This window comes from Triticum aestivum, chromosome 3B, assembly GCF_018294505.1.
Source record: "Triticum aestivum cultivar Chinese Spring chromosome 3B, IWGSC CS RefSeq v2.1, whole genome shotgun sequence".
Taxonomy (NCBI): domain Eukaryota; kingdom Viridiplantae; phylum Streptophyta; class Magnoliopsida; order Poales; family Poaceae; genus Triticum; species Triticum aestivum.
This window is the reverse complement of record NC_057801.1, coordinates 527,778,016-527,804,570: the sequence shown is the minus strand read 5'-3', so window position 1 is coordinate 527,804,570 and position 26,555 is coordinate 527,778,016. Positions and strand designations below refer to the sequence as shown.

Below are 26,555 nucleotides of genomic sequence, written 5' to 3'. Positions count from 1 at the left end.
CCTAATTTCACCTAGATACTCCATTGTCACCTCAAGTATCCGTGGCCATGATTATACGATATGCATCACACAATCTCAGATTCATCTATTCAACCAACACAAAGTACTTCAAAGAGTGCCCCAAAGTTTCTACCGGAGAGTCAAGACAAAAACGTGTGCCAACCCCTATGCATAGACTCGTTGAACCCGCAAGTTGATCAGCAAAACATATATCAAGTAGATCACGTGAACATCCCATTGTCACCACAGATAAGCACGACAAGACATACATCAAGTGTTCTCAAATCCTTAAAGACTCAATCCGATAAGATAACTTCAAAGGGAAACACAATCCATTACAAGAGAGTAGAGGGGGAGAAACATCATAAGATCCAACTATAGTAGCAAAGCTCGCGATACATCAAGATCGTGCAAAGTCAAGAACACAAGAGAGAGAGAGAGAGAGAGATCAAACACATAGCTATTGGTACATACCCTCAGCCCCGAGGGTGAACTACTCCCTCCTTGTCATGGAGAGCGCCGGGATGATGAAGATGGCCACCGGTGATGGATTATCCCTCCGACAGGGTGCCAGAACGGGCTCCCAAGAGGTTTTTGGTGGCTACAGAGGCTTGCGGCGGTGGAACTCCCAATCTATTGTGTTCCCCGAAGGTTTTAGGGTATATGGACTTATATAGGCAAAAGAAGTCGGTCAGGGGAGCCTCAAGGGGCCCACGAGGGTGGGGGCGTGCCCAGGGGAGGTGGGCGCGCCTCCCTGCCTCGTGGCCACCTCAAAGCTCCCTTACGTGCACTCCAAGTCCCCTGGATTGCTTCCGTTCCAAAAATAACTTTCCCGAAGGTTTCATTCCGTTTGGACTCCGTCTGATATTCCTTTTCTCCGAAACACTGAAATAGGCAAGAAAACAGCAATATGGGCTGGGCCTCCGGTTAATAGGTTAGTCCCAAAAATAATATAAAAGTGTATAATAAAGCCCATAAACATCCAAAACAGGTAATATAATAGCATGGAACAATAAAAAATTATAGATACATTGGAGACGTATCAGGCGCCACACACGGCTAACCATTGATCTGGTGTGTGCTAGGGGTACCCCCACATATATATAGGTGGGAGGGGGGAGAGTCTAGGAGGTTCCCCAAGTAGGACCAAATCCTACTTGGGTTCCCCCTTGGTCGTGCCCCCCTTTCCATATTAGCCGAAGGAGGAAGGAAAGAGGAGGGGGGAGAAAGGGAAGGGGGAGGCCGAATCCCCCCTTCCTTTCCCTTCCCCTCTTTCCTTCTCCACCTGGTTCGGCCCATATGAGGGGCGCACTAGCCCCTGGTGGCTGGCGCATTTCCCCTCTTGGCCCATAAAGCCCATATCTTTTGCCAGGGGTGCCCGGAACCCCTTCTAGTGACCCGATATGTACTCGGTACCCCCCCCCCCCCGGAACACTTCCGGTGTCCGAATACCATCGTCCTATATATCAATCTTTAACTCTCGACCATTTTGAGACTCCTCATCATGTCCGTGATCTCATTTGGGACTCTGAACAACATTCGGTCACCAAAACACATAACTCATATAATACTATATCGTCATCGAACGCTAAGCGTGCGGACCCTATGGGTTCGAGAACTATGTAGACATGACCGAGACACCTCTCCGGTCAATAACCAATAGTGGAACCTGGATGCCCATATTGTCTCCTATATATTCTATGAAGATCTTCACCGGTCGAACCGTTATGACAACATACATAATTTACTTTGTCTATCGGTATGTTACTTGCCCGAGATTCGATCATCGGTATCTTCATACCTAGTTCAATCTCGTTACCGGCAAGTCTCTTTACTCATTCTTTAATGCATCACCTCGTGACTAACTCCTTAGTCATTTGCTTGCAAGCTTATGATGTGTATTACCGAGAGGGCCCAGAGATACCTCTCCGATACTCAGAGTGACAAATCCTAATCTCGATCTATGCTAACTCAACAAACACCTTCGTAGATATGTGTAGAGCATCTTTATAATCACCCAGTTACGTTATGACGTTTGATAGCACACAAGGCATTCCTTCGGTATCTGGGAGTTGCATAATCTCATAGTCGAAGGAATATGTATTTGACATGAAGAAAGCAATAGCTATAAAACTGAACGATCATAATGCTAGGCTAACGGATGGGTCTAGTCCATTACATCATTCTCCTAATGATGTGATCCCATTATCAAATGACAACTCATGTCTATGGTTACAAAACCTTAACCATCTTTGATCAACGAGCTAGTAAAGTAGAGGCTCGCTAGGGACACAGTGTTTGCCTATGTATTCACACATGTATTTAGGTTTCCGATCAATACAATTCTAGCATGAATAATAAACATTTATCATGAATAATGAAATATAAATTAGCAACTTTATTATTGCCTCTAGGGCATATTTCCTTCAGTATGAACCATGGAAATGTTGAAATGCAGTAGATATTACACCAATATAAATTTAGAATGAGTTCACAAAAGTACCTAAAAGTGGTGATTTGATTTATTATACTAGCAGATCTCATGAGTTTTCTGTTGAGTTTTGTGTTGTGAAGTTTTCAAGTTTTGGGTAAAGATTTGATGGACTATGGAATAAGGAGTGGCAAGAGTCTAAGCTTGGGGATGCCCAAGGCATCCCAAGGTAATATTCAAAGAGAACCAAGCATCTAAGCTTAGGGATGCCCCGGATGGCATCCCCTCTTTCGTCTTCAATCCATCGGTAAATTTACTTGAGGCTACATTTTTATTCACCACATGATATGTGTTTTGCTTGGAGCATCTTGTTTGATATGAGTCTTTGCTTTTTAGTTTGCCACAATCATCCTTGTTGTACAAAACTTTCGAGAGGGACAAACATTAACCGTGAATTTATTAGAATACTCTATGTGCTTCACTTATATCTTTTGAGCTAGGCAATTTGCACTAGTACTTCACTTATATCTTTTTAGGGCACGACGGTGGCTTTCTTTTATAGAAATTGTTGAACTCTCATGCATCACTTATATTATTTTGAGAGTCTTAGACAACATGGTAATTTTCTTAGGTTATGAATTTAGTCCTAATATGATGGGCATCCAAGAGGGATATTAAACACTTTCATATAAAGAGCATTAGATACTATGAGAAGTTTGATTCCTTGCATTTGTTTTGATATATAAAGATGGTGATATTAGAGTCATGCTAGTGAGTAATTGTGGATTGGAGAAATACTTGTGTTAAAGTTTGTGATTCTCGTAGCATACACGTATGGTGAACCATTATGTGATGAAGTGGGAGCATGATTTATTTTTTGATTGCCATCCCTTGTGTGGAGGTCGGGAGCGCGAGATGGTTAACTCCTACAAACCTCTCCCCTTGGAGCATGCGTATTAGTACTTTGTTTCAATAGCTAATAAACTTTTGCAATAAGTATGCGAGTTCTTTATGACTAATGTTGAGTCCATGGATTATACGCACTCTCACCCTTCCACCGTTGCTAGCCTCTCTAGTACCGCACAACTTTGGCCGGTGCACTAAACCCACCATATACCCTTCCTCAAAACAGCCACCATACCTACCTATTATGGCACTTCCATAGCCATTCCGAGATAATATTGCCATGCAACTTCGACCGTTCCGTTTATTATGACACGCACCATCATTGTCATATTGCTTTGCATGATCGTATGATAGCTAGCATGATGCTTTCATGGCTTGTCCATTTTTTTATGTCATTGCTACGCTGGATCATTGCACATCCCAGTACACCACCGGAGGCATTCATATAGTCATATTTTGTTCTAGTATCGAGTTGTAATTCTTGAGTTGTAAGTAAATAAGAGTGTGATGATCATCATTATTAGAGCATTGTCCCATGTGAGGAAAGGATGATGGAAGCTATGATTCCCTCACAAGTTGGGATGAGTCTCCATACTTTATTAAAAATAAAAGAGGCCAAAGAAGCCCAAATAAAATAAAAGATGTCAAAGAAGCCCAAACAAAAAAAATGAGAGAAAAGAGAGAAGGGACAATGTTACTATCCTTTTTCCACACTTGTGCTTCAAAGTAGCACCATGTTCTTCATGATAGAGAGTCTCCTATGTTGTCACTTTCATATACTAGTGGGAATTTTTCATTATAGAACTTGGCTTGTATATTCCAATGATGTGCTTCCTAAAATTGCCTTAGGTCTTTTTGAGCAAGCAAGTTGGATGCACGCCCACTTAGTTTCTTTTTGAGCTTTCATACATTTATAGCTCTAGTGCATCTGTTGCATGGCAATCCCTACTCACTCACATCGATATCTATTGATGTGCATCTCCATAGCCCATTAATACGCCTAGTTGATGTGAGACTCTCTCCTTCCTTTTGTCTTTTCCACAACCACCATATTCTATTCCACCTATAGTGCTATATCCATGGCTCACACTCATGTATTGCATGAAAGTTGAAAACGTTTGAGAACACCAAAACTATGAAACAATTGCTTGGCTTGTCATCGGGTTTGTAAATTATTACATATTTTGTGTGATGAAGATGGAGCATAGCCGGACTATGTGATTTTGTAGGGATAACTTTCTTTTTCCATGTTATTTTGAGAAGACATAATTGCTTTATTGGTATGCTTGAAGTATTATTGTTTTTATGTCAATATTAACTTTTGTTTTGAATCTTATGGATCTGAATATTCATTCCACAATAAATAAGATTACATGGATAAACAAGGAAGCATTCCACATCAAAAATTCTGTTTTTATCATTTACCCACTTGAGGACGAGCAGGAATTAAGCTTGGGGATGCTTGATACGTCTCCAACGTATCTATAATTTTTTATTGTTCCATGCTATTATATTATCTGTTTTGGATGTTTTATATGCATTAATATGCTATTTCATATTATTTTTTGGACTAACCTATTAACCTAGAGCCCAGTGCCAGTTTCTGTTTTTTCCTTGTTTTTGAGTTTTACGGAAAAGAAATATCAAACGGAGTCCAAACGGAATAAAACTTTCACGATGATTTTTCTTGGACCAGAAGACACCTGCGTAACTTGGAGAGGGGGCCAGAAGAGTCCCAAGGAGGCCACAAGCCTCTAGGGTGTGCCCCGAGGGCTTGTGGCCCCCTCGGGTGCCCTCCTGACCTAATTCCACCACTATATATTCTCAAATATTCCAAAACCATCAGAGAGGCATACCAAAATACTTTTCCACTGCCGCAAGTTCCAGAACCACGAGATCCCAGCTTGGGACCTTTTCCGCCACCCTATAGGAGGGAGGTTCGTTCACGGAGGGGCTCTACATCATCCTTGCCACCCCTCCGATGAAGCGTGAGTAGTTTACCACAGACCTACGGGTCCATAGCTAGTAGCTAGATGGCTTATTCTCTCTCTTTGATCTTCAATACAATGTTCTCCTCAATGTTCTTGGGTTTCTATCCGATGTAATATTCTTTAGCGGTGTGTTTGTCGAGATTCGATGAATTGTAGATTTATGATCAAATTATCTATGAATATTATTTGAGTATTTTCTGAATTCTTGTATGCATGATTTGATATCTTTGTATTTCTCTTCGAACTATCGGTTTGGTTTGGCCAACTATATTGGTTTTTTCTTGCAATGGGACGGGTGCTTAGTTTTGGGTTCAATCATACGGTGTCCTCACCCAGTGACAGAAGGGGTAGCGAGGCACGTATTGTATTGTTGCCATCAAGGGTAAAAAGATGGGGCTTTCATCATATTGCTTGAGTTTATCCCTCTACATCATGTCATCTTACTTAAGGTGTTACTCCGTTCTTATGAACTTAATACTCTAGATGCATCCTGGACAGTGGTCGATGTGTGGAGTAATAGTAGTAGATGCAGAATCATTTCGGTCTACTTGACATGGACGTGATGCCTATATTCATGAGCATTGCCTTATATATCATCATAACTTTGCGCTTTTCTATCAATTGCTTGACGGTAATTTTGTTTACCCACCGTCTGCTTTATTTCAAGAGAGACGCCTCTAGTGAAACCTATGGCCCCGGGTCTATTTTCCATCATATTTGCTTTCTGATTTACTATTTTGCATCTATTATTTTCAGATCTATAAACCAAAAAACCCAAAAATACCTCGCTGCAATTTATTTATATTTACTTTTGTCGGTGTACTAGAGTAGGGGTACCCTAGTATCCCGAACTTGTGCACGGGCAGTTGCAGCGCCGCGCGGCAAGGCTTGCCGGACGACCGCCAGAGTCCTCCGTGGGTTCCTTTGGAGCCATTCAAGAACAAAGCATTCAAGATGAAGAGACAAGGCCCCGGCAAGAGGATCTTGCCGGGAAGAGACAAGGCCCCGGCAAGAGGATCTTGCCGGGAAGAGACAAGGCCCCGGCAGGAGGAGCTTGCCGGGAAGGCCAACCACGGCACTTCAAGAAACTTGCCGCGATGCACTGCACGTCCCGGCAAGGTCCGGTGAGCGACAAGCTTCTGGACTCGACAAGACGACGACCCCGACAAGGTACTCGCCGGGAGCCCGCTGCCACTCTGTACCCACGCTCCAGCGCACCCACCCACGTGTCGCCATGAGGCTTCCTCAGGGGCGCGTGGCGGGAGCCTGTGCAGCCAGGGGTACGCGGTGGCAAGCGGAGATGAAGAAAAGGCCATCGTGCCAAACGGTGGCGCTCCTAACGGTCACTTTTTGCACTGTTTAGGCAACTCAGATGGGCATTCAATGACCTTGTCCCCTGCCGTCAGAGTTAGGTAGGGTGCACTGTATCCACAGTAGCGGTAGCTGCACCTACCGCATCCTTTTCCATTTTTACCCTTCTAGTCTACGTTGCCACCTGTCGGTGACCCCTTGAAAGTATAAAAGGAGGCCCAAGCGCAACGTAGAGGGGGTTCGGCTCATTCGAAACATCAGGGACACTCTCACGCTCGGTCGGGCAGTGTCCATCGCTCCTGAGCAAGAATTCAATACACACAAACAAGCAGCAGTAGGGTTTTACGCATCCGTGCGGCCCGAAGCTGGGTAAAACTGCTCGCGTGTACTGCCTCGATCCGCTCTTTGCGCGGACTCCGCCCCCCTCCGAACCGAAAGGGGCCCGGTCCCCATAGGTGTTGGTGGATCAGTTTCCCCGACATCTTTGGCGCGCCAGGTAGGGGGCGTTGCGAACCCGATCCGGCGTGCGCGCGAGCTAAATCTTCATTGTCTTCATCGACATGCCACCGAAGAAGAAGGATTCGGAGGCAGCTGTTCCGTCTGCGTCGCTTTCACCGCCTCCGGAGCAAACGGGTGGTGGAGTGGACGCCGGCTGAAGAATGGGCGTCGACGAGGGAGCCCTCAGTGCGGCCAAGTCCAAGGACAAGGCGGCACAGACCTCGGCGTCCATGCGCACACCGCCCCCCTCTCAGGAGGCGCGGGACCAGCAGCGTCATCGCGTTCGCAGCGCCATACGTCCGCTGGGCCAATATCAAGCTGGTGGTTCTCGTGGCGCTCAAGACCAACATGCACGTCAACATGCTGGCTCGAGCGAAGTACGGTCGCCTGGACGGGGCACTGCTCCTTCTAACGTGGTTAGGAGTCCGAGCACGCCCCACTCCTTGCACCGTTCACCTCCGCCGCCCACCACTCCAGCAGAAGCCTTGGCGCGAGCTCAACTGCTCCTAGACTATCCTCCGACGGCGGACAAGACCGACGAATGGAGGGCCACTATCCAGAGCCTCATCGGCTTCGCCAACGGCGACACTGCGCGGCAACCAAGCACCTCGCTGCCGCGGCAGGACAGCCGGACGCGAGCCGATGGCAACAAGACCGGGGGAGGTGCGACTTCCATGCACTCTCCACTACGAAGGCCAAAATCGCCGACTCGCCGGGTCCACCCCGACAGCGGCTCCACCGCGTCGTCGGACCCACGAGCTCGTCGCGACCAGCGCCAAGTTCTCCATGAAGACAACAAGAAATCGCTCGAACCCGCATCGAGCGCCGAAGAGAAGCGCGACGTCAATCCGACAAGCGCGCTGGGCCCTCTGTTGACATGCATGCGCCAGGGGAACCAGGCGATCTGCCGTACGTGGTAGGTTGTCCTGCGTTCACCCGTGAGCTGCGGCAAGTCCAGTGGCCCAGCACAAAGAATTTCAAACCAGACGTACCAGAGAAGTACGACGGCAAGACGCATCCGTCGGAGTTTCTCAGCATCTACACCATCGCGGTGCAGGCTACCCGGGGACGGGACGACAAGATCCTTGCCAACTACTTCCTGCTGGTACTCAAGCCCAATGTCAGGTCCTGGCTCATGCACTTGCCGGACAATTCCATCTCCTCTTGGGCAGATTTATGCCATCAGTTTGTCGGCGCCTTTACAGGCAGCCACAAGCCACATGGCCAAGAGAGCGATCTTCATCTGCTCGCCCAGAAGGAAGGAGAGCCACTGCGCAAGTACATTCAGAGATTCAGCCGTGTACAGCACAACATCCCAGACATCCACCCCGCCGCGATCATCAGTGCGTTCCATCAGAACGTGCGAAACCGAAGGATGAGGGAGGAGATGGCGATGTGTAAGATCAGAGACGTCAGCAAGCTTTACGCCCTGGCCGACAAGTGTGCACGCACTGAAGAGGGGAGGAGGCTCCCCGGAGAGAGTACAGGAGCAGGAGGATCCGACAGTGAGGATGCCGCCCCGACAAGGAAAGGCCGGCGGCGGAACAACAGAAGGAAAAAGGGCAAGGAAGTGCTAGCTGTCGAGCAGACCGGCAACGGAGGTGGCGCCAAGGAAGCTAAAGCTGGTGGCTCCGACAAGGAGGCCCAGCCTGTGGTGGCCGCCGACAAGCAGGACAGCTCCGGCAAGCAGTATTGTAAGATTCACCGCACCAAGGGTCACGATCTCCAGAACTGCAAGAAAGTCGAACAACTTGTTGAGCAACAGAAAGCTGAGTACGAGCGGCGCGACAAGGAGAAGGCCCAGGAAGGAACTGGTGGATCCGGCAAGAAATGTCCCGGCCGAGGAGGACGCCGCGGCAAGGCCAAGCAGCGGCAAGGAGACAGACCTCCCCGCAGCCGCGACAAGGATGAAGATGACGACGACGATGAAGACATGGATGATGACGAGGCCGACGAGCAGGAATTTCAGAAAGCCACAGAGGTCCTGTGCATTGACGGTGGTGCTTCTCTGCATACTTCGCACCGCCAACTCAAGCAGTGGATGCGGGAGGTTAAGGCAGCGGAACCATCCGTAGAGTCACGCAAGCCTCTGAAATGGTCCAGCACGCCTATCATCTTCGACATTGAGGATCACCCTGATCGCGTAACTGCGGTCGGGTGCTTGCCGATGTTGGTTTCACCAACTATCCGCAACCTCAAGGTCACGAAGATGCTAGTTGACGGCGGGGCCGGCTTGAACCTGATATCCTCCGCGGTCCTCCAGAAACTTCAGATCCCTGACAGCGAGCTCGAGGAGACCAGCACATTCCAAGGAATCAGCCCGGGAAGAAGCAAGCCGAAGGGAAAGATCACGCTGCCGGTCACATTTGGCAGCGAGATGAACTTCAGAACTGAGAGGGTCACATTTGATGTTGCCGATTTTCCATTGCCCTACAATGGGATCCTTGGTCGTCCAGCGCTCGCCAAGTTTATGGCAGCCTCTCACTATGCATACAACATGCTCAAGATGCCAGGCCCGATAAGTGTCATCTCTGTCCCCGGCGACAAGAAGGATGCCCTTATCTGCGCCGACAAGATCTACCGGGAAGTAGCAGCCGCAGCTGATCACAACACACTTGCCGCTGAAGCTCCCGGGGGGAAGAAGAAGACAAAGTCCGGCAAGAGCTCTGATGCCCACTCCGGCAAGCGCACCTCTTCGGAGTGTTGCGCTACCGTCGAGGACGCACCATCGAGCTCCACCGGGAAGTGTAGGAAGGCAATGGCAGCTCCACCTGAGACTAAGAAGGTGTCCGCCAAGGAGGACGGCTCTGGTGGTACCTTCACCATCAGTGCCACGCTTGACCCCAAATAGGAAAGCGCGCTCGTTGCTTTCCTGCGGGCGAATGTCGACGTGTTTGCATGGCAACCGTCTGATATCCCCGGTGTTCCCAGGAAAGTAATCGAGCACCACCTTGCCGTCTGTCCTCATGAGCGGCCCGTCAAGCAAAGAGTCAGGAAGCAGGCAGTGGAGCGCCAAGAATTCATCGCAGAAGAAATCAAGAAGTTGGAAGCAGCAGGCCTTGTCAGAGGAGTGCTCCATCCCACGTGGTTGGCCAATCCTGTTGTTGTGCGCAAGGCTAACGGGAAATGGAGACTTTGTATTGACTTCACTGATGTTAATAAAGCTTGTCCCAAAGACCCATTTCCCTTGCCGCGTATTGACCAGATTGTTGACTCCACAGCCGGATGTGATTTGCTTTCATTCCTTGATGCATACTCAGGATACCATCAGATCTTCATGGCAGAAGAGGATGAGGAAAAAACCGCATTTATCACCCCTTGCGGCACATACTGTTTTGTACGGATGCCCTTTGGGTTGAAGAATGCTGGTTAAACATTTGCAAGGGTAGTCCATGTCGCTTTTGAGCCACAGATACACAGAAATGTGGAAGCCTACATGGATGATATAGTGGTCAAGAGCAAGGACAAGGCTACCCTGATCCAAGATTTAGAAGAAACTTTTGCAAATCTGCGCAAGATCAACCTCAAGCTCAACCCCGAGAAGTGCGTGTTTGGAGTCCCTTCCGGCAAGCTTATCGGGTTCTTTGTGTCTCAGCGAGGAATTGAAGCCAACCCCGACAAGATCAAGGCCATCGAGCAGATTGAAGCACTGAAGCGCGTCAAGGATGTGCGAAGGCTTGCCGGTTGCGTGGCTGCTCTCAGCAGATTTATCTCTAAGTCCGCAGAGCGCGCCTTGCCGTTTTTCAAAATATTGAAAAAGGCAGGTCCGATGAAATGGACTCCGGAAGCGGAGGATGCGCTGCAGGACTTGAAGAGGTACCTGTCCTCCACTCCAATACTTGTCGCACCTAAGCCACAAGAGAAGTTGCTGCTGTACCTAGCGGCAACCAATCAAGTGGTTAGTGCTGCGTTAGTAGCGGAGAGGGAGGCGGATGATGAGCCAGCGACCGCGACAAGTGAATCGAGCGACAAGCAGGGGGCTTCTCCGACAAGCTCTGGCCCCGACAAAGTTAAGTCTACGCAGGCATGCAAGGAGGTGCAGAAGAAGATGGTGCAGCGCCCAGTTTACTTTGTCAGCTCCCTTCTCCAGGGGGCTAGGTCGAGGTACTCTGGTGTGCAAAAATTGCTTTTCGGCCTTCTCATGGCCTCGAGAAAGCTGCGCCATTACTTCCAGGCACACGAGATCACAGTTGTCACTCGCTTTCCGCTGAAGAGGATACTGCAGAATCCAGAAGCAACAGGCAGGATTGTCGAGTGGGCATTGGAACTGTCAAGCTTTGGCCTCAAGTTTGAGAGCACTGCAACGATCCAAAGCAGGGCACTGGCAGAGTTCATAGCAGAGTGGACGCCGACACCAGACGAAGAAACTCCAGAAACAAGCATCCCCGTCAAAGAGGCAAACAAAGAGTGGCTGATGTACTTATCGCACCCACCGGAGAGCACCTCAAGTACGTAGTTCAGATGCATTTTCCCAAGGAGCAAGCAACGAACAATACCACATAGTATGAAGGTTTGCTTGCCGGCCTCAGAATCGCAGCCGACCTTGGGATCAACAAGCTCATTGTCAGGGGTGACTCGCAGTTGGTCGTCCGCCAAGTAAACAAAAGCTATCAGAGTCCGTTGATGGAGGCATATGTTGATGAAGTAAGGAAGCTAGAAGCACACTTTGACGGCCTGCAAATGGAACACGTTCCACGAGCTCAGAACGATATTGCTAACGGCCTGTCAAAGTGCGCTGCACTAAAGTTGCCTGTGGAACCAGGGATCTTTGTGCTCAAGCTAACTCAGCCATCCGTGACACCATCAACTGGACAAAATAAGAAGAGGAAGTTGGTTTCTGATGACTACTTTCCGGCAGAGCTTCCCGAAGCCGCCGCCAAGAAGGTCCCCAAGATCGACGTCAAGAGTGCTGAGAAGCAGTCTGCTCCGGCGAACCTCTTGGTTTGTTCCATTGAAGCAGACGCTCCCGACAAGTTTTGCTCCGGCAAGCTTGCCGGGGAATATCACGCTCCGGCCGAACCGCAGGTTCTTGCCGTAGAAGCGGATGTTCCCACAGCAACAGATATGCCTTTAGTCCTTGTTGTCGAGCCACAAGCTCCAGCATGGGCGCAGCAGATTGTCCGTTTCCTTCAGACAGGAGAGCTTCCCGAAGAGCAAGAAGAAGCTGAAAAAGTAGCCCGGCAGTCAAGTATGTACAAGTTTGTCGACAGCACACTGTACAGAATAAGACTCAACGGTGTGAAATTAAAGTGCATTTGCCGGGAAGATGGACAACAGCTGTTGGCAGAGATACATGGAGGCATATGTGGTCACCACATTGGCAAAGAGCACTGGCCGGCAAAGCATTCCGACAAGGCTTCTTCTGGCCGATAGCCCTCCAGGATGCAACTGCACAAGTAACCAAGTGTGAAGCGTGCCAGTTCCATTCCAAGCAGATACACCAACCAGCTCAAGCTCTCCAGACGATCCCTTTATCCTGGCCATTTTCGGTCTGGGGGCTCGACATTCTCGGCCCCTTCCCCCGAGCTGTCGAGGGCTTTGAGTTCTTGTACGTTGCAATCGACAAGTTCACAAAGTGGCCGGAAGTGGAACCAGTGAGGAAGGTGACAGCACAGTCAGCAGTCAAGTTCTTCAGGTCGATTGTTTGCCATTTCGGGGTTCCTAACAGGATCATCACCGACAACGGCACGCAATTTACGAGCCGCACCTTCATGCAGTACGTCCAAGATCTTGGCGCCAAGGTCTACTTCGCTTCTGTTGCTCATCCGAGAAGAAACGGTCAAGCGGAGAGGGCAAATGCTGAAGTGTTGCGAGGCCTCAAGACCAGGACTTTCGACAGGCTGCACAAGTACGGAAGAAACTGGATCGAGGAGCTGCCGGTGGTTCTTTGGTCGATCCGGACGACGCCAAATCGAGCCACTGGCCAGACACCCTTCGCTCTAGTCTATGGAGCAGAGGCAGTCCTCCCCACGGAACTCGTTTACGGGTCACCTCGAGTGCTCGCTTATGATGAGCTCGAGCAAGAGCAGTTGCGCCAAGATGACGCGCTGCTCCTTGAGGAAGACCGTCTTCAGGATGCTATGCGAGCCGCTCGCTACCAGCAAGCTTTGCGTTGCTACCATAGCCGCAAAGTTAAAGTCAGGAGCTTCGAGGAAGGCGACCTTGTTCTTCGGCGTGTTCAGTCCGCCAAGAATTCCAACAAGTTGACACTGAAGTGGGAAGGCCCTTATCGGGTGAAACGAGTCACTAGGCCTGGCACTGTCCGCCTTGAGACCGAAGATGGCATTCCGGTGAGCAACTCCTGGAACATAGAACATCTTCGTAAGTTTTACCCGTAGGGCGCGGTTGCCGGAAGCTTTTCCGGCAACCACCTTTTGTACAAGTCTTGCCGCTGTTGCATGTAATCCTTTGTACAAAGCCGGGCGCAGACCCCGTGCACCAGTAAAGTTCATGTGCTCCGCACATCCTGTCAGTTTTTTTATGCTATAATCCTTTTTCACATATGTTATCTGACACTTTGTGCAGCACCAGACCCCGGTAAGCGATAACGAGCCCAAGGCTCCATATCATTACTTTATTTCTCTGTTTCTTTCTCAAAAGAAGGAAGGTTCCCTCGCCCACAAGGTTTACCGGGGGGGAAGGAGAAGATAATGGTGTGGACCAGGCCGTTCAAGAAAGTTTCTCTTTGCCGGGAAGCAGACGACAGAAAAGCTAAGTTGCTAAAGTTTGAGCAATTAGTTTTTTAAGTTTTTGAGTTATTTTCCTTGAACGACCATGCTTTGTATGGAAAACCTGTGCGCGGAGGAACCAACTCGTAGCTAGCTGCGCCCTTACTTTGTTTCGTGTCCGCTCAACAACTTAAGTAAGCTGCAACTAGTTGCGACAAGGTTGGTTGTCGGTAGCGACCCCGCCAGCAGGCTGCTGAAGTTCCGCACTCGGCACTCGCGGCAAGGGTGCCTGCGCCGGCAAGTTTCCCTAGAAAGCGTAGGGCAGAACCATACAAAGCCAAGAGTCGAGTAAAGGAAGTAACACAGCAATTTTTTGCCTAAGATAGAGTTATATTACAAAAATAACTTGTCGCGCCTCTAATAAAGTGTTCCCATGACATGACTGGCAGCGACAAGAAAAGAAGAAAACGGACGGCCTAATCTACGCGACCGCCGTCAACCCTTTTGACCTCGTTCACCCTGTCCACAATGGGTGCGACGAGGGCCTTAAGTGCGTCAAGATCAGCGTCCGCCGGCAGCCTCTTGAGGACGTTGGTGAGGTTGAGGCCCGGATTGCGGAAGGCCACCTTCACCAGCACCTTCTCCAGAACTCCGGCACAAATCGAGCGTGACTCATCGGCCAACTGCTTTGGGATCCGTTCCCGGAGTTGCTGGAGCGCCGCCGCCACGCCTTTGAAGAACAGAGTGAGCTTGGCGCTGGGTTGGAGGTTCTCATCGGAGGAGTACCCGAAGCCTTCCACCCCCAATTGCACCAGCTCCTCTTCGATGACTGCAGCAATGTTCACGAGGCTCTCCGTCCAGAGTGCCACAGTATCTCTGAGAAGATTCTGGGTTTCGGCGGCCCTCGCTAGCAGCGCCTCGTTGGCCTTGATGTCCTTCTTCAAGTCCGCCTCCCATTTCTTGGCGTCGTCCAACGTCTCCGTCATGGTGGCCAGCTTCAGCTCCAGATCAGCATTGGAATTCTTGGCGGCGCGCAGCTCTTTGCCCTTCTCAGAGAGTTGGCCCTGCAGCTCACCGTGGGCAAGGGCGTCCTTCTCGCGCTCCAGCTTGAGCGCGGCAAGCTCTTCGCCACCCACCTTCAGATCAGCCTCCAGCTGCGCCACCTTTACTTCCAATTCCTTCTTGGCGGTCTCGGCAGCCGCAGCCGCATCCTTTGCCTCTTGGAGCGACCCGCCAAGTGCCCGTTCACGCGCGGCAAGCTCCTCCTCGTGGCTGTCGAGGTTCACTTTCCGCTGAGCCAGCTCGCCTTCTCGCGCGTACAGCTTCTCGCCGGTGAGCCGCTGCTGCTCTTCAGCTTCGGCCTTCTCAAGGAGGAAGGCCTTCCGCTCTTCAGCAAGCTGCTCCCGCTCCTCCGCCAAGGCCCGGAGAGCTTCCTGGCGAAAACCCCGGAGCTCCTCCGCGCGCTTCTCTATATCCACGCTCGATTTCGCGACAAGCGCTTCCCGGGACTCCAACTTGACTTGACGGGCGCGATAGAGCGCCAGCAGCCTCCGCAGCAGCCGCTCCTCCTCGGGCTCGTCACTGCTGCTTCCCGGCGCGTCAACGATCGACAACCCAGCGGAGGCGAGCACCTCCCCATCCAAAACTTCTCCTTCCACCGGTGCCCTGGAGCTTGACGCCCAAGGGAGCTTGATGAAGATGCCCTCGCCAGCCTTCAGATAGGCGCCGGGCTGGGGCTCCTCGGAGCCTGACGCTGTGGCAGCGGCGGAGGGATCGGCGGTTGGTGCAGCGCCTGACGCTCCTGCGGCCTCAGGGCCGTCAGTGCGATCGCCAGATCCCCCGCCAGCTTCCTCGGCGGCAGCCTTGGCGGCCTCTTCACCGGCAGGCACATCGGCACCAGCTCCGTCTTAAGCGGTCGCGGCATCATCAGTGTTGCCGCGCGCATCCTCTCCGCCGCCCGCCTCGGTCTCCATCGGATCCGCGGAGGGTGGACCTGACGACTGGAGAAGAATGAGAAGTCAAACAAGCACTCAAGAAGAAAAATCAGTAGAAGAATACAAAGAAAGTTTCGGGCAGGAAGGATTACCTATGCTAGGATCCGCTGTCATAAGCTCCACCACCGGCGGATCGTTAGCGCTGTCCCTTGCCGGAGACTCCTCCCTTGCTGGAGGCTCCTCCCTTACCGGAGAACGCTCCCTTGCCGGGGAGTCCGCCCTTGGCGGCGTAGTCGAAGCAGACGACGAGTCGGAGGAGATCACCATGCCCTCCTGATGAAGCTGTTCTGCTCCTGCACAAACAAACCAGTGATCAGATGTCAACAAAGGAAAAGAGCAACCACGCGCACCCAGAAGCAGAAAGTAAACCATATGCTTACGCTGGGGGCTGCGCTGGGGGCTGCTCTGCGAAGTGATGGCCGGATCCGGCAAGGTGGTCTCGGGCGCGCCTCCTGTCGTCGCAGTGGGCTCGTCCTCGATGACCCCCACCTGAGCCTTGGCCCTCTTCGCCGCCCTCTGGGCCAGAGTCCTGAAAAGGGAGAGTCCAGGGTGGGTCAGATCAGATGCAAGACAGGAATGGCAAGTTGAAGAACTACAAGAACAACAAGGGAATCTTACTCTTCTTCCTCTTCCTCGTCGGAGCTGAGCGCGGAGAGGTCGAAGTTCGGCCCACCTCCGGCGCGACGAGGTGGAGGGGTGGGATCCCTTGGCCGCTTGGCGGGGACTGCGGCGCCAGCCCGAGATGACCCCGCCCCAGTTGCCACTGCGGCGGGAGGCGCACCCGCGGCAACCGTACTTGCCACGGCGGAGCGCGTCGCGCGGCGCTGCGGCTGTTGACCAGCTTGCCGCCCTGCTGCGTCCCCGATCCTACGGAGGCGCCTTCTTGGCTGCACTGGGGGCTGCGTTTCGGGCCCTGTTCCCGGCAAGATCCCTGGAGATGGCGGGCCGCTCGCACCCTCGGCGGGCTCACTCAACTCGGCGTCAGGCGCGGCAAGCTCTTCTTTGTCTTCGGGCCACTCCCGCTCAGCAAGACTCATCGCCGATGCCGCGTCCGCTTCCTCCACCGTGAACCCAAATTCACCCGCGGCTGCGGCTGCCGCCGCCTCTTCCGCCCTGGTGGCGATGCGTTCCATCTCTTGATCGGTGGTGTCGCGGGTGAGGAGCTTCTTGTCGTCAGCATTGATCAGAGAATGGCGGGCAGAGCCCGCAGTAGAAGAACACGGCGAAGAAAGGATATCCGCCAAGTGGAGCTGCTTGCGAGGCGACGACAGAGAGTACCTTCGTGCGCGGATGCGCCCGCGTCTCCGTCGATCAGAAGAGATAGTACCACTCCCTCAGCTCCTTCGCGGAGAGCTCGGGGGGGAAAGTGGCCCGCTCCTTCCGCAGCGCCTCAAGCCGCTGCGCTTCGGTCGACTTCACAGCTTTCGCGGCCGCGGCCTTCGTGGCCTTCCCCTTCCCGGGCTTCGGAGGCATGGCGGAGGCGGTGGGGGAGATCGACGGCGCTGGTGGTGGCAGCAGCGACGGGGGCGGAGCGCTGCCCTCTTTCAACTCTGCAAGCGGAGGAGGGCGGCGGAGATTTCTGAGATTGCAGCAGTGAAGGGCGAAGGTGGGGGAAATGCCCCTGTTTCCCCTGCTTATAAAGAGGGACGGGGCGGACATTTCGGCCTTCCAAATAAACAACCACCCACGATCTCTCCCACGACTCCGCGATTGACGCGTGCCGTTACGGGGGGCGCGGTGGATACGGAGTTAGATTCAGCATAACCCAGGCTCCGCGCGTGCCCGTGCCCTGTTTTGGGCCTGGCCCAACAGCGCTCGGCACCGTGTGTGGCCCAGGCCCAGGGGCTCTTGTCGGTGTACTAGAGTAGGGGTACCCTAGTATCCCGAACTCGTGCACGGGCAGTTGCAGCGCCGCGCGGCAAGGCTTGCCGGACGACCGCCAGAGTCCTCCGTGGGTTCCTTTGGAGCCATTCAAGAACAAAGCATTCAAGATGAAGAGACAAGGCCCCGGCAAGAGGATCTTGCCGGGAAGAGACAAGGCCCCGGCAAGAGGATCTTGCCGGGAAGAGACAAGGCCCCGGCAAGAGGAGCTTGCCGGGAAGGCCAACCACGGCACTTCAAGAAACTTGCCGCGATGCACCGCACGTCCCGGCAAGGTCCGGTGAGCGACAAGCTTCTGGACTCGACAAGACGACGACCCCGACAAGGTATTCGCCGGGAACCCGCTGCCACTCTGTACCCACGCTCCAGCGCACCCACCCGCGTGTCGCCATGAGGCTTCCTCAGGGGCGCGTGGCGGGAGCCTGTGCAGCCAGGGGTACGCGGTGGCAAGCGGAGATGAAGAAAAGGCCATCGTGGCAAACGGTGGCGCTCCTAACGGTCACCTTTTGCACTGTTTAGGCAACTCAGACGGGCATTCAATGACCTTGTCCCCTGCCGTCAGAGTTAGGTAGGGTGCACTGTATCCACAGTAGCGGTAGCTGCACCTACCGCATCCTTTTCCATTTTTACCCTTCTAGTCTACGTTGCCACCTGTCGGTGACCCCTTGAAAGTATAAAAGGAGGCCCAAGCGCAACGTAGAGGGGGTTCGGCTCATTCGAAACATCAGGGACACTCTCACGCTCGGTCGGGCAGCGTCCATCGCTCTTGAGCAAGAATTCAATACACGCAAACAAGCAGCAGTAGGGTTTTACGCATCCGTGCGGCCCGAAGCTGGGTAAAACTGCTCGCGTGTACTGCCTCGATCCGCTCTTTGCGCGGCCTCCGCCCCCCTCTGAACTGAAAGGGGCCCGGTCCCCATAGGTGTTGGTGGATCAGTTTCCCCGACAACTTTGTTTTATCTATCTTTATCAGATCTCACTCTTGTTCGTGACCGTGAAGGGATTGACAACCCCTTTTTCACGTTGTGTGCAAGTATTTGTTAGTTTGTGCAGGTGCATAGATTGGAGACTTGCTTGTGCCTCCTACTAGATTGATACCTTGGTTCTTAACTGAGGGAAATAGTTATCTCCACTTTACTGCATCACCCTTTCTTCTTCAAGGGAAAAATCAACGCAAGCTCAAAAAGTAGCAGCTATGATCACTTGCTTTGTTGCATCACCCATGTTACATATTTGCTCGTTTCATTGGGTTGATGGCATATATGTTCATGCCACTCACATGATATATCTTGATCATTGTCACTTGTCTCCATTAGTTGCATCTCTCATATCCCCTTATAGTAAATGCAACCATGCTATGTTTGTTGATCTTGAAGACTTGGACACTTACTTGTGAAGCATGTTTGTTTGATTGAGTTTAATCTCTTTGATTGTTCTCGCATCATACGCTTACATGCAATGCCATGTACCCTTGTCCTTTCTTATGATAAGAATGATGGAAACACTTGTTGGGTATTTCACCACACGAATGATAGGTGTCGCATTCGCACTAACCTCATTTGTTTTTCCAAGTGTTTGTCGTGTTCTTTCATTCTGAAGTATTCATAAGGCGGTACCATCACGAGACATATTGGTTATGCGAAGGCGTATACGATGTGCAACACCAACATCTTCAACGTCAAGGACTCATCCCAATACCATGGTGATGAAGATAACGATCCATGGACGGATCTCTCCCAAGGGGGGCGGAGATGATGCGGAGCATCCTTCGATCATCCCCATGGACATCCCGTCACCGCCACAAACACGAAGAGGACCAATGACAAGAGTGTGCGCGTGCCATTGAAACCAAGGTTAACTCTTTCCTCTTCGAGTTTCGTTCGGATTCACATGTGAATTGGGTCCTACCTCAAACGGAGATGTTATGCACTCTTAGGTACCAATAAGATGACCGTGAAGAGGCAAGAACGGAGATACAAGCAACTATGGAAGAGGAAGGGAAAGAAGGGCACGAAGACGTGGATGCTCTGGACACCCCGAGTGCCCGGCCTTCGGCTGGGAGATGGCCTTGGACGCCCCGGTTGCCCGGCCTAGGAGCTGCCCCGCCGCCCCGGGTGCCCGACCCTCCCCCGCCTGGGCTCTGGAGATGCCCACCCCGGGTGCCCGGGCCGCCACCCCCGTGTGCCTGGCCCCGTCAGCCGCTAGGGTGCTGGCCCTCTGACTCGTCCAGGTGCCTGGGCCACCATCCCCCGGGTGCCTGGCCCCCTCCTTGGCGCCTTCCTCTGACCGGTCCGGGTGCCCGGACCCCTCCGGGTGTGCCTGCGTGCACTATGGGAAAAAGACCCGTGTACCCCCGTTTCCCCCCAATTTTGTCCCTAGCCTATAAGTACTCTTCACCTAGCTTGTTTTTAGGTATCCACTCCTTTAGAAGTTCAAGACCTCCTAGGAGAAGATCCCCCAGTGGATTCAAGACCCCCATCTAGGGAAGCATCCCCATTATAGGATCATCAAGACCTCATCTCCCTTGTGGATTTGGGAAAAACCTTACCTTTGTGCTTATTTTCCTTGGATTGTTCTTGTATTCTTGTGGATCTCATGTATGCTATCATAGCGGATGTGTGATTTGGGGTTGTTTGAGCGATTTCCCTCTTGCGTTCTTGTGTGTTCTTGCTCTTTTTCCCCTCCAAGTGTGAAAACATCCTCCCCTAGGGTTTCACCCTACAATATCTCTCCATCAGGAATTTGTTGGAGGCAGATAATATACATTGTAAAAAGTTGCAGGGTAGCAAAGATCTAGCATTCCAAGCGTGACATAAGTGGTATCTCGATTGTGGTTTTTGAGTTTGCTCTGTGGTGTTAGGATTAGTGTTATGTTTGATGCAAACTGATTTTTGGGTAGTGTGTAGTGTTTCTTGTGATAGTGCTTTGAACTGTTTTCTTCCTCCTTCACACTTTTTATACCAAAACTCTGATATTGTACTTCTGTTATGTCATTGCAATGAAAAGGGGATAATCCCAGTCGAAAAAGACAATGCCATAAAAAGAGAAGAAACCATTAGGGCATGTACAATGATGGTTTCTTACAAGTGTTACTCAGGATAAATTTTGAAGTGGAGGAGAGAGAAATCATAAGAAAATGTATGTCTTCTTCTTATTTAAGAGATAATCTTTTCGCACAATATGTCTCACCATATTCTAGGAATAACCGGGTTAAGATAACCCATTGTAGACATGTTTTTTACTGTCATTTCTAAATTACATGCAAAGCTTGTCGTATCAACCACTGCACATGTCCTCAATTATTAGATCGCAATCATCACACTGTTTTTCTTTTTGAAAGGGGAATCGTCACACTGTTAACATAACGTTTGATCGCAAACACGTTTTAAACGGACAAGAACCAAAGATGACACGAATGTAAACATGTGACGCGACGTCCAGAGTCCCAACAACAGAAAAATGGCGTTTCGGGTTCTTATCGGCTGACCACACCGCACCAGCACTCCGGCGGGAGCACGCCGTCCTCCCCGGTCGTGAGTCCGCCCTGGACCGCACCTACCGAAACGACCCACTGTCCGCCGCCGGTGCACCCACGCCGCTCTCCTCTGTCCAACCCCGACAATTCTCTCTCTCTCTCGGTAAACCAACGGCCGTAGTACATAAACTACCGCGCGCACCTGCCTCCCCTCGGCCTGCTCACCTGCCACATCAGAACCAGTCCTCCCCCTCCCGGCGCGCGTGACAGGCGAGGCAGACAGGAAGATGGCAACGGCAGCCTCCGCCTCCGCCTCCCCCGCCGCTCTCCGCGCCAAAACCCCAGCCCCGGGCGCGCACCCCAGCCCGAAATCCAGCCTCGCATTCCCGTGGCCTTCCCCCGGCGCCTCCGCGTCCGCCTCCGCCGCTGCCTCCGGCAGGCTCCACGCCAGCCTCCACCTCGGCGGGGTCCGCGGCGTCGGCACCGCCAACGGCACCGGCCTCCACGTGCTGCCCCCCGACGTCAAGCCGCTGGCCGTGCCCAAGATGGCCGGCGGCGCGGGGGCGCAGAAGAGCATCCTGCTCTACCACTGCGAGGAGATGAGGGATCTCGCCCAGCAGGTGGCCGCGCGGAATGACGACATCGAGCTCTGCACCATCTCCTGGAGGTCCCAACCGAGCTCCCTCTGCACTTCTAGTATCGCGTTGCTCTGTTTTTCTCCTTGGGTGTTTGAATTTTATTTGGTGCGTCCGGAATATTGGATTATCTGGGTACGCAATTTGAGCCTCAAGCTTTCAATCTGTCGGAGGGAAGTCTCTCGATTGCTCCAGTTCAGGGAAAATAGGCAGATGTGATGATTTTGGCGTGGGCTCGTTCAAACTTACAGAGTGTATCAGGATGACATTTCTTCCCTAAACTGTTGGAAAAATTATGTTATGGAAAAATATCCAAAGTGGGTGGAAAGTGGAAACATTCTGAAGACATCCCAACTGATGATTGATGGAGGGGATCTTACCCAATTATTGTTCACTAGGCACTTGGGACAACAGAAGCATGTTACCGACTTATCATCTAGCAACTGATACTACAATTCGCATAGAAACTGTACTTACTTTCGCAAACGCCTGTTATGGCCCAAAACTGATTTAGTAGCATATACGTGATTGCTCATGGGCACCATCAAGGGACGTAGATTTGAAAGTGTAAATCATCGCAATGTTATGATCATGGTAATTTAGGAGTAGGCAGGAACCAGGACTTTTTTACTTTTAAATTTTTCTCTGCAGCAACTTATTTAATTTTAGTAGAAGTACACCAAACTTCTCTCTCCTGTTAACTTCTGCTCAATTTTTCAGGAAGTTTCCGGATGGATTCCCAGATTTGTTCATACCAAATGCCCAGAACATTCGTGGGCGACATGTTGCTTTCTTAGCATCATTCAGCTCGCCTGGTGTCATATTTGAGCAAATATCGATTATATATAATCTGCCAAAGCTGTTCATTGCTTCATTTACTTTGATACTGCCATTTTTCCCAACTGGGACTTCCGAGCGTATGGAAGACGAAGGAGATGTCGCAACCGCCTTTACACTTGCTAGAAGCTTGTCACACATACCAATATCCAGAGGTGGACCCACCAGTTTAGTGATTTTTGATATTCATGCTTTGCAGGTAAGTGAAATTCGTTCATGTCATCCAGTTGAGTTCTTCACCTGTTCCTGTAAAAAAATTAATATGTGTAAACTTGTGTGCAACAATACATCAGGAGAGATTCTACTTTGGAGACGCAATCTTACCATGTTTTGAGAGTGGCATCCCCTTGTTGAAAAGTAGGCTTCAGGAGCTACCTGATTCTGATAACGTGAGTATGCCCGAGTCCCAAGTAAATGAAGAAAAACAGGTTTTAATTGACAGTGTTATATGGTATCAGTCTGAGACAGTCCTTATGTTTTTCAGATAGCCATAGCTTTTCCAGATGACGGCGCATGGAAGCGCTTCTATAAGCAACTTCAACATTTTCCTATGGTAAATATGCTGTCCTAATACCTCTAAACACCAACGGAATTGTCATTCTTATCTATTTATTGTATAATGACTTGTTTCCGCAAAATGTCTTGAAATAGATTATATGCAACAAAGTTAGAGAAGGTGATCAAAGAATTGTGCGTATAAAAGAAGGAGATGCTAGAGGCCGTCATGTTGTTATAGTGGATGACTTGGTGCAGTCTGGTGGTACTTTGATTGAATGCCAGGTAATGAAATTTGTTTATGGCTTAAAATCTCCTTTTATTGTGGTGATTAATTGTGGATCTTCAACTCATGTGTCCTTGTGGTTGAATAAATTTATTTCTCAATTATGTATTTTTTGCCATACTTCATCAAGAGTGTAAGCTGATACTCTAGTTTCCTGTGCAGAAAGTGTTGGCTGCTCATGGAGCAGCAAAGGTTAGTGCGTACGTGACACATGGCATTTTCCCCAACAAATCATGGGAGAAATTTAAGCCTGATAATGGAGGTATGTACCCGCCATTAGCTTCATAATATTAGCATGCTAAAAGGTTTCCCTTAGTATTATTATTATTTTTCTCTTTATTGCTCCTGAATCAGAGATTCAGAGGCAACTAATATAATTATGGACAAGTACGTATGTTTCTTTCTCAGCTGATACCCTTCCAATACCATGTGACCCAATTAGAACAGCTGGTCAAATTGGTTGGCAAACCTGTGTTTCCCCTTTTTCTTAGCTTTGTCACTGTTAAACCTTTCACCTACCATACATCTTTGACTGAGTAACTGAATTATTGACTTTTCCAAGGAGTTAACATATGAAATGTCCTTCGTCCTAGAGGGAAAATCATTTTTCTCTTCTTTTTGCCAAGGCAGCTTGTAGCTGCAAACTTGTCAAACTTTTGGCTTGCATGGGATGAAATCCTAAAGATATCAAAGAAGGCTTCCAGTTCCTACAGCAACACATAAAATCTTATGATTTTCCTTGCATCCTACGTTCTTGTTGATGCAGTGGAGCTGCATCATGTTTTCAACTCCAATGTTATGTATCTTTTTGTCCAAAGTGGGCAAAAGCTGGAGTGGCAAAAACAAAGTTTTCCCTTTTGTCCTAGCACCTTGAGACACCAATTTGGAGAACCCCCTTTTGACTGTTCACGCAAATAGCCGTCTTATAAGGTTTCAACTCCAATGTTATATTCTTCGCATCCTAATTCACCATTGAGGCAATTAGGATGCATCGTTCCCTGTAACCTTTCGTTACGCAAGTAAAATCATCTGTTCAAAACACTTTGTGGGAAGCACTACCCAGCAAAAGCTTTGTGGCTCGATGCATTGAAAATTATTTACAAGCCTGAGAAGCGGCCAACAGCCCATAGTACAGTGCTTCATTTGTCCTGGCAAGCGAGCCAGATGTAGAACTTAACCCGCGGAGGGGCCCACGGTCTCTAGCTTCTAATGTCTAGATGCAATCGACCCCTGGAAGAGGGTCTTGTGGCAGAACTTAAAAATACTGTGCGTGCCCATACTTACCTCTGTGGACATGATTATGGTGGAAGCACCTATGCGCAAATGGAATTTCAAGAGCTTTTGCTAGTTCAGCACTTTTGTGTTAAAAATATTTTGTTCTGCATTATTATGCTTACCAACTTGTTCATTGTAAAAATTTCAGAGGGTCCGGAGCATGCCCTGAGCCACTTTTGGATTACCGACTCGTGCCCTCTCACCGTTGAAGCGGTCAAGGACAGGCGGCCGTTTGAAATTCTCAGCCTGGCAGATTCTATTGCTTCTGCTCTTCAGATTTAGCAAGCTGATTTGGTCTGCTCGCTCGGCTGGGATATTGTTTAGTTAATTTTTCTAGCACATTTCCTTCCCACCCTTTTTGCAGTAGTTTCTTTTGGCTCGGATATTGTTTAGTTCATCTTTTAATCTTTATTATTCCCGAGAAACCTCAGATCCTACATCTTCACCTTAGGGAAGTGTTCAATGTTGGAACCACAAAAACATTTCTAGGATAGTATGCCTAATAACTTGGCAGGACAAGCCAAGTGAATCACATGTTTGCTATATAAATAAAAAATCAAATAAGTTTATCTGGCTTGTATTCTTGCATACTTTTCTTCCGATTTATGTCATGTTTATGGTGGCTGATTCCGGTGGTAACAAGGATTTCGCAAGTGCCTGCCAGTGCTGTTGCCATGCTGCCGCAGTGCGGCTACATGTGGGATGTTTGCTCGTCGACTCTACTTGGTGTCAGGATCTTAGGGGATTTGGATTGATAAGGATAGGGATAGCTTTTACGCTGCTGCTACATCGAATGCAAAAAGCAGATATAAATTTAGAGTTTTTCCTTGGCTTCCCCTTCCTCAAGCATTGGGTTATATGACCCCCCCTGCGGTTAAACAATTTTACATCGCAGATAAAACTGTCTGACAAAGGATAACTGAGGTTAACTGAACTTAAATCGCTTTCGCTTCCTTCCTGTTGACGGGAAAGATCTGAGCCATTGCGATGGATGAATCTAGATTGTCGGATCATCATAACCGAAAGAGAAAAGTATGTTTTTGGTCCCTCAAGTTCCTCAAAAGTATAGATTTGGTCCTTCAAGTCTCAAAACTGAATAAGTTTCCTCAAGCATTGGATTTTTTTTAATTCTTTTTTGAATTTACTGTTTATCGGTCAAACCTGGTCAACATGCTCAAGCCCGGTCAAACCAGGTCAATGCACTCAAAATCTGGTTTTGGACCAAACTTATCTGGTTTTGAGACTTGAAGGACAAAATGTCTAAAAAAAAACTTGAGGGATCAAGTCTATACTTTTGGGGAACTTGAGGGACCAAAAACAAAATTTTCTCTTTTTTTTGCTAATAAAAACATATTTTCTCTAACCGAAATTTGTTTCACTTCATGCCTTCTCCCCTGTTTCACTGGCTTTCGAAACTCCGCTGGCGGATGACCTTGTCCTTGTTGAAGAAATCCAGCTGCGGCTCAATTTGGTGCCATAGCAGCCGTTTTCCGCTGCCATTACAGCATTTCTAGTTTGTGTGCCCTGACAACGTTTTTGGCTGCCATGGTAGCACTTTTCGGCTACCACGGTACTACCTCCGTCTAGGTGAATAAGTCATTCACGTAGTTCTAGGTCATCGATTTGAGGAATTAAATATGCGTTATATGTCATGAAAAGTATATCACTAGATTTCTACACGGATGTAGTTTCTAAATATATATTTTTTGTCACATATAATATTTAGATAGTTAAATCGTCGACCTAGAACTACATGAATGACTTATTCACCTAGACGGAGGTAGCTCCTTATGCCGGTTTCATTTCTATTTTCTGTTAGCTACCTTCTAGCTCGTAGGCTCACCTGTTTGAGCGATTATCGTGGCGCACATG

General features: G+C 49.9%; 1 protein-coding gene across 1 annotated transcript; it reads left to right on the top strand.

Moving 5' to 3' along the window:
• Window positions 1-21,343: 21,343 nt before the first annotated feature.
• LOC123070730 (ribose-phosphate pyrophosphokinase 3, chloroplastic) lies at window positions 21,344-25,252 on the top strand. Its single transcript, XM_044494035.1, has 7 exons — window positions 21,344-21,822; window positions 22,511-22,826; window positions 22,921-23,016; window positions 23,112-23,180; window positions 23,279-23,407; window positions 23,571-23,670; window positions 24,832-25,252. Exons 1-7 carry the CDS (start codon window positions 21,443-21,445, stop codon window positions 24,963-24,965), a joined length of 1,224 nt encoding a protein of 407 aa, XP_044349970.1. The 5' UTR covers window positions 21,344-21,442; the 3' UTR covers window positions 24,966-25,252.
• Window positions 25,253-26,555: the final 1,303 nt, after the last annotated feature.

What these genes read in the sequence shown, in the direction of transcription:
- LOC123070730 (XM_044494035.1), top strand. Translation starts at nt 21,443, where the DNA reads ATGGCAACGGCAGCCTCCGCCTCCGCCTCCCCCGCCGCTCTCCGCGCC. An exon ending in AGCTACCTGATTCTGATAAC is followed by an intron (nt 23,017 to 23,111) that starts GTGAGTATGCCC and finishes TATGTTTTTCAG; the next exon opens with ATAGCCATAGCTTTTCCAGA. An exon ending in ATTTAAGCCTGATAATGGAG is followed by an intron (nt 23,671 to 24,831) that starts GTATGTACCCGC and finishes TAAAAATTTCAG; the next exon opens with AGGGTCCGGAGCATGCCCTG.